This window comes from Oculina patagonica, chromosome 14, assembly GCF_052425735.1.
Source record: "Oculina patagonica isolate OP01 chromosome 14, crgOcupat, whole genome shotgun sequence".
Classification (NCBI taxonomy): domain Eukaryota; kingdom Metazoa; phylum Cnidaria; class Anthozoa; order Scleractinia; family Oculinidae; genus Oculina; species Oculina patagonica.
In genome coordinates this window covers 17,844,632-17,860,800 of record NC_135771.1, presented here as the reverse complement: position 1 = coordinate 17,860,800, position 16,169 = coordinate 17,844,632, and the positions used below count along the sequence as shown (strand labels likewise).

The 16,169-nt window shown below is 38.1% G+C and overlaps 2 protein-coding genes across 3 annotated transcripts; both read left to right on the top strand.

Moving 5' to 3' along the window:
• The first annotated feature begins 324 nt into the window (after positions 1-324).
• On the top strand, positions 325-2,614 carry LOC144638636 (uncharacterized). The gene has a single exon (XM_078497844.1). The coding sequence runs from the start codon at positions 325-327 to the stop codon at positions 1,585-1,587; it is 1,263 nt and encodes a 420-aa protein (XP_078353970.1). The 3' UTR covers positions 1,588-2,614.
• A 2,705-nt stretch (positions 2,615-5,319) lies between these two features.
• Positions 5,320-10,590, top strand: LOC144638681 (uncharacterized). 2 transcript variants are annotated; one of them, XM_078497908.1, is made up of 4 exons: positions 5,320-5,469; positions 7,627-7,703; positions 8,500-8,769; positions 10,448-10,590. In XM_078497908.1, the coding sequence occupies exons 2-3, from the start codon at positions 7,640-7,642 to the stop codon at positions 8,766-8,768; spliced, it is 333 nt and encodes a 110-aa protein (XP_078354034.1). In that variant the 5' UTR covers positions 5,320-5,469; positions 7,627-7,639; the 3' UTR covers position 8,769; positions 10,448-10,590. The 2 variants fall into 2 exon arrangements, with proteins under 2 accessions (XP_078354034.1, XP_078354033.1); XM_078497907.1 differs by having other exon boundaries at positions 8,497-8,769.
• Positions 10,591-16,169: the final 5,579 nt, after the last annotated feature.

The following is a 16,169-nucleotide window of genomic DNA, read 5'->3' as shown; positions in this document are numbered from 1 at the left end:
CTAATTAATAAGTGAACTAATTTACACAGACAAAATGAATATCTTTATAGTCCTTTACACCAAATTAAAAGTAAACTTTGTTATAGACATGTCCTTTTTGCTTGAATTTTTAAATCAATCTTTCCTTAAAGGAATCAAAGGATAAAGTTTTGTAGTGAAGATGTAAATTGCTACTACAAAGATGCCATGCACACGATAGCAGCAGCGAACAAAGGTCACAAAGCTGAGATTAAGCGATTTGGACAAGCTATTGTTTAACTTTTATAATTGACTCCTTTTGTTTACGCAATGTCTTGTCGCTTTGCAAACAGAGCTAAGAGCGAGATGACGACGGAATATGATAGTGAAGTTGAAGAGGCTATAAATTGTTCAAATGGCGATGACAATGCGGAGATCGACGTCTTCCTTAGAATAACTCCAGTACTGTCGTTCGCATCCGGTCCGGAACCAGGCGTTCAAACCGGCAACGGTTCTGAATTGCAGAAGCCGGTTAATTTGGAAAAGGTTAGTTCACAAAGCCGCCACAATAACAAGCAAACAAACTGCCTCTTCAGCGAAGACAACGTTGAAAAACACGAGTCAAAGAAGGCGCGAGCTAAGAAGTTAAAGCTCGATGGATCTGCAGAAGGAAACACGGAATTGCCTGTTTCACCAAAAAGTTCACCAACAAGTAGAAGAAATAACAAAATGTTTTTGATGAGGAGCTTGTCTAGCTCGGCGCCGGCCCCGACTGAAGTATCTCCGAAACAAACACGACGGCTTTCGGACCCTACCATTCCTTGTCAGAAAAGCCTCGTCAAGAGCTTCGAAAGGCAAGCGAGTTTAAAGAAACTTCGGCCGTATCTCAAGCGAAAGGCAGTGTCACCATTGCATCTTCTGGGCAAGGTAGCGGCGTCTACCGGGTCTAAACATAACAATCACGAAATGGCACACACCAACAAAGAACCAAAAGGGAATAAAGTTCGACTAGCTAAAAGGCTGTATCCTTCTTTTAGCAAAGCTTACGAACAGTTAGCTAATCAGGCCGAACCTCGTCGAGGGTCGGACCCATCTGGCGCCCCAAGCGGCTATGAGACAATGATAAACGACTTCTCCAGCCAGATACAGGATCTGGCCGTGAATCTGGAAAACTTGACGACTAGTGGCAAGGCCAGGAGGGAGCTTGCTGTATCTGATAACAAGAAGACATGCCGCCAACCTGTTGGCGGCGAGCCAGACGCAAGGGAAAACCACACTGGACAATTTTTCAACGACGATGACATTCGTCTGCAGGAAATGTTGGAAGAGGTCTTGAGATCCCATCTTTTGACTATGGATAACTACTCTCCAACCAGCTGCGACCGTGCGAGCAGAAGCATTTGCAAGATAATTACTCGTCTTCTTGGTGGTGGCGATTGCGAAAAGCGACCAGGAGAGGGTCAGCGTAAGTTAGCTTGCTTGGTGTACATTGGAGCCGTGAGAGATAGCGGGATCCAAATGGCCGCCCAGGCTCTGTGGTGTCCAGATGAAGACTCTTTTGCTGCTGCTAGTTTCAGAAATGAATCTGTGTACGGCTTCGCGGTCGTGATTGCAACACCTGCTTTCTAATTTATTTAAAGGGACTGTGTCACGGCTGAGTTCAGTTTATTTTACTAAGTTTTGCCAAATACTCGCTATGAAACTTAGTGTTTGCAAAGAAATTACTTCTATGGATCTAAATGGCAAAACCATAGCTTCATTGCAACCAAATGTGTCTCCCGAGCGTTATAATTTAAAGATACAAGTAAACGAGATTATCTTTGAATACTTTTCAGCCCAACAATATTTCAAACACCTATATCGCAATCCGTTTCAATCTTCGTCACTTTTAGCCATCCGTACCTTCTTTTGTATTTGCTGTGTTATTAAAATGTTCCTTCACTGTTTTAAGGGGTTATTTTTTTAGTTCATCGAATTTGATGGTCATTTCCCATGCCTAAATTTGCATAAAATCCGTGCACAGTCCCTTTAAGATTGATAATTGTTAAATCATCTTAGAAAGGTAAACTGTTTTTTTTTTGTCATCATGCCATGCTAATACTTCTTTAAGCAGCGTTTCACTTACCCAATTTCCAATGCGTCGAAAATCGGGGAAAGAAAATCGAATGTCTGTACGATATTGATTTTCAATTTTGCCCAGTTTGAACAAGCGGGATGAATGGCCATAATTTCTCAGCCAGTCATTTTATTATTTAGACAAAACTGCTCTGACCACTTCTGGTAATTTATACCTTCAAAATTGTAAATAGTTACTGTAAATAAAAACTGAGAAGTGTTTGTGAAGTGAACTTTACTAGAAATATATTTACTTTATTTCTCTTGCAATTACTGCAATTAAAACAGCCTTCTTTCTAGTCGATTCGATTACGAAATACAAAACCCTGGCTTTTTGGTACCCCGCCATACTTATACAGCGTTTCACGATAACTGCAGCTGTTATAGTCAATTTGCATTTAGTTTCTTTTTATTACTTAACAATAAATTATCTCACTTCTTCTCACGCAATCCTAAAGAGCTTTCTTGTGAGAAGTATTGTTTACGTATTTAATCCACAGAACTAAAAGACAGGAATAAAGTGTTTGAGCGTTCTCTGAAATCATATCTGTCGTGACATTTGTTACTGTTTAGTGTCGTTTAGGTAGCAACTAGCTCACGTCGTACCAAGTGAAAGACAATGCCTAGCATACATTGTTTTGTCTACGTACCGCACAATTGCTAATTTTCTCAAAGAAGTGCAAATTTTAATTTCAAAACGCAATGGGCCTTATAATGAGTCGTATAGCTAATTGACAGTGACAATTTCCCTATAACTAGTACTGGGACATCCGGCAGTTAAGAGAAAACTAAAACAACGCACATAACACCAGTAAACCTAATCGAAAAGCACTCTCCGTTATAAAGCTGCATTTGGCCTGATGATGGCTTTTTTGAAGTTTATGTTGTCTGAATAACAAACACGTAGCAGCTCTCAAGGGAGGGATTGATTAAAAACGACTCCTTTCAATAACTGATTATTCGCCCGGAGGTTTGATTAATTTTTCTCTTAGCCCGCTATTGTGCTTATGAATTTATGGCTAAATGTCATCTGGCGATAAGACGGCTGGTACACTTAAACTAGCTGGAACTGTATAGCGTAATTCCGGTCTGCCCTCCCGCTTTGTTCCCCCGTTTTGGCCCATCTTCTGGCCTCTCCATTTGCCCTCCCGTTGTCCCCCTCGTCGGAGAGTACTGAACAGGGCTAAATGTTGCTTTATTATGCGTTTTTAGTATTTCGATCAACACTCCCGTGGCTCGTTTCGAAACGTTTTTTTTTATTCCGCTTATTAGCCCTCCCGGATATAAGCCCCTCCGTTTATAAGCCCACCCAAAACCCCTTACAAAGTTGTATAACCCCAGAGCTTATAACTGGAAGTTTACGGTATATTAAAACGAAAGGCTTCGTTGAGTCGTAGTTTTTAGACTGTGATTCATTATGCACAAACCTCGTTCCTAGGGCTTCACTCTTCCCTGAGAACGAGTTTGTGGGAAGAAGGTCAGTCCGACTTCAAGCCATAACGGCCGTAGACGCTATGTTCACGGTGTGATGTCTCTAGGGCATAGTAATGAATTTTTTAGTGCCGGTACAAGGATTAAATAGGCCTGGCCATTAATATTTTTACTTGTCCACTCCATTCGTCTTCTTGTTGCTGGAGGATTCAAAAAGGAACAAAATTATGAACAGTTCACACTACAAACAGCGCAACGACAGCTGCGTTTTGCAGTATTTCTTGGGTACTTTTCATTTTCAAAAAAGTGACCACAACATGTCCATCAGCAAAAACGCCTACTCCAGTGGCCATCCCCTCCTCGTTCGTAAAATAAAAAGAAATTTGGTTCGCGCGAGCGGAGTATCCATAGCTAAGCGAAATTGGTAGACCCTGCAAACCGAGAAATTACTTCCTAGAAAGCAGAGAGTTAACTCTAATGTAATGTTATTAAAGCGTATTGAGTTTATTTTTCTCTGGCTTAACTGGCTCAAGATAATTCGTTCTGCTGCGAGCATTTGGCTGCGCGACACCCTGAGCGATTGAAATTTGTCTTGCACCTGTGGGCCACCGTATAGTTTTAGCGCTGTGGCCGCTTATTTACCAAAACGGGAGCATTAAAACTCCGGTGAAAGATATAAATGGGGAGATCCGCTTTTAGGTTTGCCTATATCTATATGTTATCATGGATACGTTTCAGTCTAGATTTTTAGCTTGGCAAAACTTTTTAACGAGCCTCCCATAGCTGAATGCCAACTAGGGTGCTTAGTTTTCGTGCTCTTCAGTCTCATTCAGTCTGGCGCCAGCAAGCCTGGGTAGTAATCATTAACGTAAGAAAAAAAAAAAAAAAAAAAAAAAAAAAAACGAAACCCAAAAATTACTTTTACAACACTTTTTTCAATTTTCAGCTGTCTATTTCATATTACATTGCTACATACATGGGACCTCTAAATGCATAAAGAGACACATCAATTGCGTGCCTTTTAACTTTAGTAAATAGTATTTTCAAATTCCTTGCTAGAAAATGTGTTGTCATTGACATATTAACCAATTTCTCACGGAAATTCGCTAGCAATAATAGCCCTACTTTGATATGAGAAAAAAGTGGTATTGAATTAACAATTAACAATTCCTTGCCAGTTTCCGAAAACTAAAACCGGAACTAATTTATTAATACTAAGGCAAAGTGGTTATTTCAGGAAACGAAAACGGCTTAACAATGGGGGTCATATGAGCCCCATGTTGATCTTACAGCGAGATAGTGCTTGCTTAGAAGCGTCACCTTAATTTACCATTTATTGCTTTCTTTATCTGCTAAGTGGTTTTTAACCATTACTTTATTTCTTGTTAGAACTCAAGTTTCGCTTGACGTTTCCGACTTTCAGATTAATTTCCTAGGTTACAATCGAGAAACGTTCTTGGTCAACCCCTCTTCGTAGTTTTTGTCGTCTTTTGTCTAAAATCGCAAAGTTTAAACGTACTTTTTATGTACAAAATTAGCGATAAACTTAGGATTAGAAATACAGCAATTGTTGTTGTCGTTCACAATCTTTATGGTTGGTCTTACATTTGTTAAAATTCATAAAATGGGTAAGAATTTCAAGATATTTAGCTGGACAAAAATTTTTCATTCGGTAACTACATTTAGAAGCCCACCCTAGATAAATACAAAGAGGAACACGCACGCGATATACTTTGTGAGCTCTTCTGGAGCCATCTGGTCTAGACAGTTAAAAGATAAGCCTTTACAACACATTTTCTCAATGTTCAGCTGTCAATTTCATATTCTAACGTTACAGTATTTAGATCCTCTTAAAGGACAAAATGCACAGATCGCATCTATAGTTCTTCACAGAGACCTTAGTTGAAACAAAGGCCGTTGGCGTATCGAGGAAGAGTATACCTTTAAAGAGAAACCTCCATCCCAGTAAGTAACGTTATAACACTTCTTTTTGTTTATTAATACGTTCATTTTTAACAGAGAGGCGATTTTATTCGCTCGCGATTTTGTATACTTATGCAAAACCAGTGCAATTACAGTTTCTTGATGAAATCTATCCAATCCTGTTCGTTCCGTAAAATACAATATATGGCTCGTAAGTAGCATATTTTTACCCAGAAAACCTAACGGCAAGTAATTTATGTAAAGGAAAAAGTTTTAGTACAATTTTTTTTCCACTTGATGATTTCTTGGGGTAGAAAGGTCCCGACAAGAGGAACTAGGTTTTTTACTGTTTTTTTTTTTACATTTTCGCAAGCAGTTCATTGCTTTGAGTTCGAATAAAATCAAACAGATTTCCATTGGTCTCTCTTTTTCTCGGGCGTGTTTATCGCCTTATGCTCAAAGATCCCAGAGACAAAAGCTGCAGACTGCTTGCAGCCAAATAAATAAAAAGGGAAGGAAGCAGTAAATTTCTTTGTACATAAATTTTCTTTGTCTACTGGCGTTTTCGGAGCATTATTCAGTAGTCAGGAAAATTCACCTGACCTACCATTTTCCAACTGATTTCTTTAAAATGCCCGTGTAGGGGAAAACAAAAGATCGCCGCAAAGATACTAAGACGATTTTAGCTCAGATTAACGATTAAGTATTTGTTTTACGTATTTCAAAAACTCGTTTTCCTTTTTATTTTTTAAAATTTCTACATGACAGGAGACGAGCCCTGAAAGACCGATGTATAATCTATCTATAAGCATATTAAGAAGAAGCTTTTTGAGTTTGGAATAAATATTCGATAATTTATTTTCGATAAGAGACTCGTTAACGCTGCTAAGATACACAGAAATTCGATATGTAAAGAACAAAACACTTCAAACAATTTTAACTGTTTTTGTTCTGCTACGTGCACGCAACCCTCGGCAAACAAAATCGTAAACCCGACACTGCGTTTGCTTAAGGAATTGCCTTCGCATTACCGCAAACAACTAAACAAACTGGACTTAGTCACTTAGGAGACAATGGGCTATTATTGGGTTTTCAGTGATGCGCTCTGCTTCTCCTCCCTGGTTGCTTTTGCTGCCGTCTCTCTCGGCCTCTCGGGAACAGAGTTCACTTTTCGGGTCAAAGGTCATTGTTAGTGTGATTGGTGTTTGTCTTTGTTTGTTTCTGTTTTTCGGTCGTTGGCTGTCGCCTTTTGACGGCAGCGAAACACAATCGTAGTGTTATATTTCAGAGTTCCATTCACGAAAACCGCAATAAAGTTTGCAAGGCTTTTTCTTTATTTGGCATGCATATTCTCATTTGCTCCCGAGAAAATCCATTTCAAAGTTAGACAATGGAAAACGTTTTTCGATGAGCTTCAGATAAAACTCGTTTATTAATAAAAATATCATGCATTGCAGTCGTACGACTGAATTACATACAATTTGTAAAAATTACAATAAAAATGGTTTAAACTTTTTAAAATTAATTACAAAAAATTGTAATTTACATCGCGTGGCTAACAATAAACGATTTCATAAAACGATCGGTGCGACAAACTTGAGCTTCTTGATTTTGTGTTGCTTGGGCGTCTAAACAAGATAAATCTTAAGATATTCACTCTTCAGACAAATGCTCTATAATTTTGGTAAGAATCGGACCTCGTGGTCAAGAAAATCTACTACTTAGGAAAGGATAAGTGCCAAGTGGTAGTAACTAATAACGAAAATTAAAGAATATAAGAAAAGTGATAAAAATGAACTGAAGATAAAAATACCTTATTTTATGTAATTTTAAATCTATTTTACAATTCATTTTTACACTTACTCCTTTTTCGTAAATTGAAAGAGTTAAGCCGTCATTTTGCCTCAAAAAGAGAGAAAAACTTAGGCACTTTCTTAAAAAGAACTTGTTATAATTTCTATGATGTTTCAACGACACTGACTAAAAACCGAAATGGGGAGGGTATGGAGCTCACACTCCCCCACTTTTGGTACTTTGAAGTCAGCCTGAACTATAGACTAATTTAGGCAGTTGGGGGAGGGATGAAAGCGTGTTAAATATATGCTTAAAGGTTTTAAGTACCATGCCGAAAACTGAATTAATGTTGTTTCCACGAAACACTCTTATTAATCTGATTTATTTATTTTATTAAAATTGTAGGTATTGTGACAAGATGTTTTTGAGGATTTTTATGTTGGCTGCCTGCACTGTTCTTTTCTTTGTCCAGGCTGAAGGAGGTAAAAAATAATCCCGTTTGAAATCAAAGCTCAAGAGATTGAAGAAAATCCTTGCTAGCTCCTTCAACTGGCAGTCATTTTATCCCTGATTAAAAAATCTTACCATTCCAGCTATCGGTGCACTATATAAAGGCCTGGCCAAACGGGGTCGCTGGTAAACGGAAACTGAAGTTAAAAACTTGCGTCTAATTGCGACACCGTTTGGCCAGTACATGTGTGCACTTGTATTGACTTGGGTCAACTTTGGCCGGGAGCAAAAAAAAATTAATAGGTTAATGGTCAATTATAAGACCAAGGCAGATAATTGGGACGATACCACCATTTCTCGATCTTTAGCCACAGAACAAAATGACGGATTTCCTGATCTTTAAGAGGAAATTAAATGACACTTTTTAAAGATTTTTATGGTCGTTCTTAAAATAACGATCTAAAATTGTTACTGAGCTATTCATTAAAACCTCTTAAAGCTATTTAAGGACAAAACTTCCTTTAAGTAACCTTTGAGATACTTTAAAGGTCCAAATCGCAACTTAAAGTTAATAATACCTTTCGGAAATCCAATTTTCTGGAAAGGTAAATGTAATGATACGTTTAAGAGTCTTTTATTTGCAAATTAAAGGTGAAGTTAAGGGTTATACCTTTGAGAGAAAGTACTTCCAACTAAAATGGCGGATATGTATCTTTAAAAATATTTAAATTGTATCTTAAAGTTATATAGCTTGCTTCTACTAAAGGCACTCAACTTTAAGACTCTATGTAACACATTAATTTCAATCTCTTATACTCGTTACAGCAGCACCATTTCAGTGCCCAACTTGTTCTGCCCAAGGGGAGAATGCAGAGAGGGATTGTGAGGCAAGCATCGAAGATGTGCCTTGTCCCGAAGAAGTACACCCAGTCTGTGTCCTGACCGTCACCACGAAATCCAGCCCCACAAAAAGAATGGCACGCTACTGCGCCAGCAGGGAATTTTACGACGTGATGAAAGCTCGCTGTGGAGTTAGGGGGACCTGCCGTACAGTAATGTGCGATACAAGCGGCTGCAAAGTACAGTTTCATGCTTAAGGTATTCTGTTATACTTTGCACAGCACGAAAACATGACTTTACTGTGGTATAACGCTCTAGTAAAGCTAAACCGCTTTATGCTATCTTTAGGGACTGGTCAATAAGTAGAGAGGAGGGTGGGCCGGAGCAGAAAGGGGGGTGGGGGGGTCATTAGTTTTTGAGCTCTCCAAAAGGGGTGGGCTATGTAGTTTTGATCTACACGTAGGGGGTGGGTCATCTTATTTATATTAGTATAAATTGATAAATTTCTCGTTGAGCAGTTTTAAATGTTTCTCTAGCGATTTCAGGAGGCCCAACTGATATAAAAATTTTCCGGGGGAGCATGCCCCCTGACCCCCGTAGATGGCTTGTGATTACAACATCAGTTTTGACTGTCTGTCTTCAGCCTGCGCTTTAGGCTTTCACCAGTAAACTCTTTTATCAACACTTTGCAATTATGAATTTTAGACAGCGGTTGTAGATAGTTTCTGTATCAATTTCTGTATTTCTTGAATAATTGTTATGAATCGAATTAATGTTACGTATTGTTTCAGTTTTCTCATATGTGTCTAAATTTATCTATGGACATAACACACAAATTTGAAAAACTTAAAAAAGACTAGTTTAAGAAGTGAGAAATTTTTCCCTCTTTGGTGTGCTAAGGAATGGAAAAAGACGAATACGGAAGAGCAGTGTCTATCAGGGGAAAGAAGGGTGATGTATGTAGGGAATAACACTTTAAAAGCGGATATCAAATCAAGAATCTCCAATCCCTTACAGAATTTGAGCAAAGGGGGTGGGTCATGTAATTTTCAACCCCCTATCAGGGGTAGGTCAGTCAGTTTTGAGCCAGAAGAGAGGGGTGGGTCACAAATTTTCAAGCCACCACTTTTCCAATTGCTCCGGCCCACCCCACACCCCCCCCCCCGACCAGTCCCTTACATGTTTTGACTGGGGGGTTTAACGGCGTAAAAGTTGGATAACTAACTTAAAGGAGATTTAAGCAACCTTTAATTTTTCGTAAATCTCCATTTCCATGCTGTGTTGCTCATGCTTAAAGATATTATAATCAGAACGGAGGGGACAGGGAGCCTGGTTATAGGAAGAACAGTCAAGTTGTCTTTTGTAGGAGGGTTATCGTCTCTCCCAAGTCATCTTACATAAGAAAATGTATCTCTGCCAACCGAGCCAAAATTGTTCCTCAAGGTTTCATGTATGCTCTGTATGTCTAGACTTGTTCCTGGTAGCTATATGCGATAAAAAATAATTATGCAAAGTGTTTACATGAAAAAAAAGTCCGCCGACACTGCAGGGCCACCGTACCTTCAATACGGGTGATGTAATTTCTCATATAAACAGTTCGCAGCTATTTATAAAGAGATACATGAAAAACTCTCTTTCTAGGAATGACTTGGTATGGAGGGTACCCTCCTATCAGGACAACTTTCCTCTTTGGAAACAAAAGATCAATTATTCTCAATAACAGACCTTTTCGAGCCTGCTCAATATATTTACAGCACCTCAAATTCAAGTCAGTTTGCATATCTGTAAAATTTTCTAAAATATATCTCTTCTAGTTTTTAGAGTAAATAGTTTTTGAAAGTTTGCTTTGTGGGAGTCCCCGCCTTATGTTCTCACTAGCCTTAATTTCTGCAATATTAAATTGGGAACTTGTTTTCATTTTGACTTTTTATTACAGTTTGAGTGGATTCAGCAACTGGACGATGATGGAGTTAGTCTGACAGTTTAGAAATTTAAAAAGCCTTTTACTCCATAATGTAAAACTTTTTTCCTTCATCGTTGAAGTTACAAATGAATAAAGAACGTAAATTACGTTAATAATCTTCAGTTGTGGTTTAATTATTTTAGGTCTACTGATTTAAAATAAAGTGGTTTCCTGATAGCGCGCTTCATGAAATCCTCATCGAACGATCCGGGGTCGAGCCCCCAGGGGGGTACTTGCAGTATACATGACGGGGGGTGGGGGGGGGGGGGGGTCCGACGGAGCTTCATATTGCGAACCAAAAAAAAAATACATGAGCCTGAAATTTTACACCCAAAAACACCTGACATCAAAATTTTCTACCCCAAAAAGTAAAGATCTAGCACCTCGATACTGATTTATTTAATAAAACAGACTTTAAGATTAAAAAAATACATGACAGATCTCTTGACCCAATAAAATACCGAGGGTATAAATTTTCAACCCAAAAAAATACGTCTGATCTCCCCGTCATGTATACTGCAAGTACCCCCCCCCCACCACCCCACCCCCCTGGGCTCGAGCCCTGGCTGCGGTCATTGTGTTGTGTTCTTGAGCAAGACACTTTATTCTCATAGTGCCTCTCTTAACCCAAATGTATAAATGGATTCCGGCAAATTTGAAGCTGGGGATAACTCTGCGATGGACCCCGGGGGGAGGGGGGTACTTGGGTAAATTTTTGTTGGGTATGTGCCGCTGCCCTCTCAGAACCACTACCCCATTATAGTCTTATTCTATGGCCCATTATAGACCCCATCTTAGTCACTTTTGGGTAAATTTAATTTTTACGACCTCAACTTAGTCACTTTCTGGGAGTTGTTTGTCAAATATTGAACAACAGTAATAAATACGGTAACATTTTTTTCGGCGAATATTTCCGTTCATAAATCACAACTTGCCAGATTTTCGTACTCTCGAAATCCCGGAAAAGTGTGACCCCATCCTAGTCACCCTATAAAAAATGCTTGAAATGGCGACCCCATTATAGTCAGTCCAGTCGTGAAAATGCGGCCCCATCTAGCGGCACATCCCCATTAGCCCATTTATAGAAAGTGCCCCCCCCCCCCCCCCGGGCGATGGACTAGCATTCTATCCGCGTGGTGGGGGTAGGATTAGAAATATGCGTAGTATACTTCTAGTCGCTTAGTGCTACGGAGACCAGGATAAGCTCCTGCAGAAATACGTAATCTAATGTACTTCTGGCTCCGGCCTAATGAGCCACGAGACGCGAAGGCAGACTTAACCAGAGCTTTTGATATTCAGCATTTGAACAAGTCACAGCAAACTTTGATCAAGAAAAAAATAGTACGTAGAGGAAGATTTGACTCTTTACCGTGCACCCTTTACAGAGTCCGTCATAAAAACCCTTCGCGTCCTACGCAGACGAGCCAATGATTAAAAGTCTTAGTTAAAAGTTCATTGTCGGATTGCTGTAATGAAGTCATTTAGTGATGTCGCAGTTTTTTATAATTTCTGGTAATGAGTTCCAAGTCTTTGCAGCAAAATAGCTGAAAGATTTTAGTCCGTATGTTGCTGACTCGTCCCCAGTCGTCTTTTGAGTCGGTCTTGAGTCGACTGCTCAACAACATCCTTCGCGTCTTACAATTTTCGCATAAGAGACGACTGGGGACGAGTCAGCGTATGTTGTAGAATACGGCTTTCTTAAATGAAGAATATCACTTCCCCTTAGGCAGTAAGTTACAGATCGCAGGGTGAAAAGATCTTTTAAATACTGCGGGTACTCTTGCAAATGCAGGCATTTAAATGTAATGATGAGCATGCTGTGAATCCGCCTGTCACTGAGGGTTACACTACCTATCTGCTGCAGAAGTTCATCGTAATTGGAGTCTCTGTCATCTAAGTTAGCCCTAAGTATTCTTTTATTTAGCGTCTCTAGCTTGTCACGATTTCGAGCGCTACAGAAATGCCATACGGGCCCGCAGTAAAGGAAGTGCGGAAGTACAAAAGCTTTATAAAGGCGTAGCAGTGTACTTGCCGGAAAGAGCTTACGGAACCGTATCATAACATTAAGCTGATTATTTATCTTTTTACACACATTGGATATATGTTCATCAAAGCAGAGTTCGTTATCCACAGTCATTCCAAATAGATCAATTGAATTCTTCACTGGAAAGGAAAAGACATAGTCACAATTCATGTCTATTAGAGAAAATATGTTGAACAAATTCGCAACGGAAAAGAAATTTGTAAAGCTATAAACAAAAATATTTTAAAACAAGTTAAGCACTTATTTTCTTTGCCTTTTTAAACCTACTTAAAAGTAAAATAGGAATAGCATATAACGGGTAAATTTCTTTCGCAAATTCATTGTTTGTTCATTTCTGTCGTGCAGTTTTCTTTGCGAATGTCTGTGATTTTACAGTTGATTTTATTTTGGCATCAAGTATATAAAAGAACTCTTTATATTACTAAATCTTATATTCTTACAATTGGCATGTTTGTGACCGATAGAGCACACATTGCTAAATTTGTACAATTTCCTGGCACTCTAAACAGAATGAAGATGGAACCCATCTGAAAATCGAGTCGGATTAATTAATATTATATTTAGTTGGACAAAAATCGAGTACACTGTACCAGAATAATTCACTATTTACTGCGCTATATTTGAGTAATCGCTTCTAAGCTTGGTATTAGCCACCTTTGAGTCCGACAAAAACTTAGAGTGTTGCAATGAAACCTAACTAAGTGATTAAAATTTAAAATAATCTTTACTCAAAGCAGTCGTGAAAGTACAGTGTTGGACAAAGTTTTGGTATGAATAAAGATAAGTAATTATAAACGCTTATAATGTACTTTTTTCAAGACGTTTCGACCAAGAACCATGACTTTTTCTGTCATGTTAAAAACCGAAGGTTCTCGGTCAGAACGTCTTGAAAAAAGTACATTATAAGCGTTGTTTTACGCTCAAATAAGTCAGCGTCAGAACTAATAAAGAGCATTTATGTCAATTCCTGACTGCAAATTTGGTATTTTTCAAATAAGGAGATAATAAGGAGAAAAAAAAGCAACCCTGTCTGATGTGGTGTCAGAAAAACAAAGATTGTATGTTATTTAAGCTAAGTAAATGAGACGTAAAACCATTTTCAAAACGTGAGAACGTCAGACAAATTTGAGAGCACGTTTTGTGCACCCAAAATTATACCAAATACGGCAACTGTATGTAAAAAGACAAGGATAATATTTAGAGAAGCTACTTACTTTTTTAAACAGCTGTCACAAAGTTTACATGTTTAAAAAACATTCCTTTGTAGATTAAAACTTTGCTTTAACATGGCCATTAGCTAATGAGACCATTTTAAAAATTAGAATTTTAATGAACCATTTTGCTTTTGTATTTGCTCTTAATCTTAGCGCTCTAAAGGTGGATTTCCACTGTCGCGTAAATATTTGCGTAAGTAAAACATGCGTTAAAAATGTACGTTGACAAATTTCCACTGTCGCGTAAAGGTGAATTTCCACTGAGCGTAAATTTTAAGGTACGTAAAACGTGCGTAAAAAAGATACGTAGGCAACTTTCCACTGTCGCGTAAAGAAGTAATAAAAGGCGTTTCTTTTTTAAGGTGGATTTGCACTATCGCGTCTTTGTCTATAGCTACGCACATAAACGTACATAAAAATTATTAACGTACGTAAAAATGAAATTTTACGCGCGCGATTACGTGCGTCGACTTTATGTTGTCTGCACGGTTTACATACGCAAATATTTACGCCACAGTGGAAATCCACCTTTACTCGCGCGCGGGTTTTAACTGTATACGGTTACGTATAAATTATGGCACGTGTATGTAAAAAGGGAAAGAACAAATATTTAGTTAAGCTACTTACTTTTTCTTAACAGCTGTCACAAAGTTCAAATATCCAAAAAATATTGGCTTGTAGATTAAAACCATGTTCTAACATGGCCAATAGCGTATTAGACACTTTTAAAAAAGATAAAATTTTAATGAACCATTTCATCTACACCTGCTTTTGTATTTGCCCATTGATGTTAGCGCTTCAGGGCGCGGTAAGCAAAAGAGAACACAGCAATCATCTTACATTATTTGATGAGCCCTTTGGACTGTTGCTCAAGCGGCTTACGTATTTGTGTGCATTGTCGAAACTTAAATTCAGGTGAGATAAATTTACTTAGTTTTATCCAATTTTCAGCGCTAAAATTTCCTCGTTCAACCGCCCTTTGGTTTTCGTGTTTGTATGTATGTTATGGCTTGAAATATAACACACGAAAATTTAATCAAAAGCTTACTGTCTGTAAAATGTTTGTGAATAGTGAGTTAAGCCGAAAAAAGGATAACGCTATACATCGGATAAATCACTATCCAGTGGATAGTTGTTATCAAAAGCATTTGAAAAACTTGGGATATTACAATAGCTTTGCACGTGCGTAATAAATTTTGGTATATTTCTCAGGTCTTAATCTTTAAAACGACGGCGTGAAATAACCGAATTCTGCGTTTTAGAGAACGCGAACTACAAGGGCGATTTTCCTTTAATTTTTTTTTTCAACGTTTGGACTTGAATGATTTTTTTAATATTCCGGCAGCTAAAATCAAGCATTTATCTCGACCTTTATTGCTTTATTTTTAGCTAAAATGTACTTTTTTCATCATTTACAGCTAAAGTTTGACCAGTTGGGCTAAACATGGCCATTTGTTGCTTTACCTTGCGTTTGCTGATGCATTTAAGTCGAGCAATGCGATCAGTTTTCAGGAATATTCTCGTGAATCGCTTAAAACTTCAAAATCACACTGTTTCCAGGTGCTATCACGATAAGAAACGAGTATACACATGACACGTTATTTGCTGAGCCATGTTGTTACCAATTCTTGCATATCAAATGCACCCGTATATCGAGGAAAGTGTTAATAGAACCCATCTTAAGAATGCCGGTCTCTAAGAATCAGACAATTTCTCGATTTCTCGGCAAGAGGATGGAACTTCGATTTCTTTCATACTTTTATGTTAGATAGGCTAGGGTATAACTTAAATCACTGTATAGTTCTTTCGATGGAATATCCTTTTATTTTAAAGAAAAATGCAGATAACGAAAATCCGTTAAAATCGTCATTTGAGGCGCTAAATTATTCATGATTTTTGCACGAGTTTGAGAGCCTCGCGTGCAAAAACAAATCACTCTACCGTCTTTTAAACACTCAAACCATAGTTAGCAATCTCTAAACATCTACTGAAATGATTTTGGGAAATATTGCGTTGTTCTTTGTAGACAAAATAATTTTATTTCGAAGGCATACAATTCACTGCCGTAAAAGTACTTGGTAAATAAAATTAATTTTCACCATGTGCGAAACCTTCAAATCGTTTAAGATTCTGGTGGTTGAATGTTAGAAGAATGGTGTATAAATCCCTGTAAAAATTTCTCCGGGCAAATGATTAAAAGCGACGTGAAAGCTTTTCGAATTCGGTTAAATATGCAAATATTTGACCTTCGGCGGTCAACTTTGAAGTTACGGGTCAGAAATAATTTTTGTTCCGTGCACAAGTCTTAACCCATTTAAGACCAAATTAAGCATATAAAAAAATATATATTCAATTTTCTAACCTTTATCTGCTGTAAAAAGTAGGTCCGAAGGCCATTTTAGCATGATTATGGCTCTTATCATTCGTCGCATCTGAG

Excerpts from the sequence above, each read along its gene's own strand:
- LOC144638636 (XM_078497844.1), top strand. The coding sequence starts at position 325 with ATGACGACGGAATATGATAGTGAAGTTGAAGAGGCTATAAATTGTTCA.
- LOC144638681 (XM_078497907.1), top strand. The coding sequence starts at position 7,640 with ATGTTTTTGAGGATTTTTATGTTGGCTGCCTGCACTGTTCTTTTCTTT. Across the intron at positions 7,704-8,496 it reads CTTTGTCCAGGCTGAAGGAG|CAGCACCATTTCAGTGCCCA; the intron begins GTAAAAAATAAT and ends TACTCGTTACAG.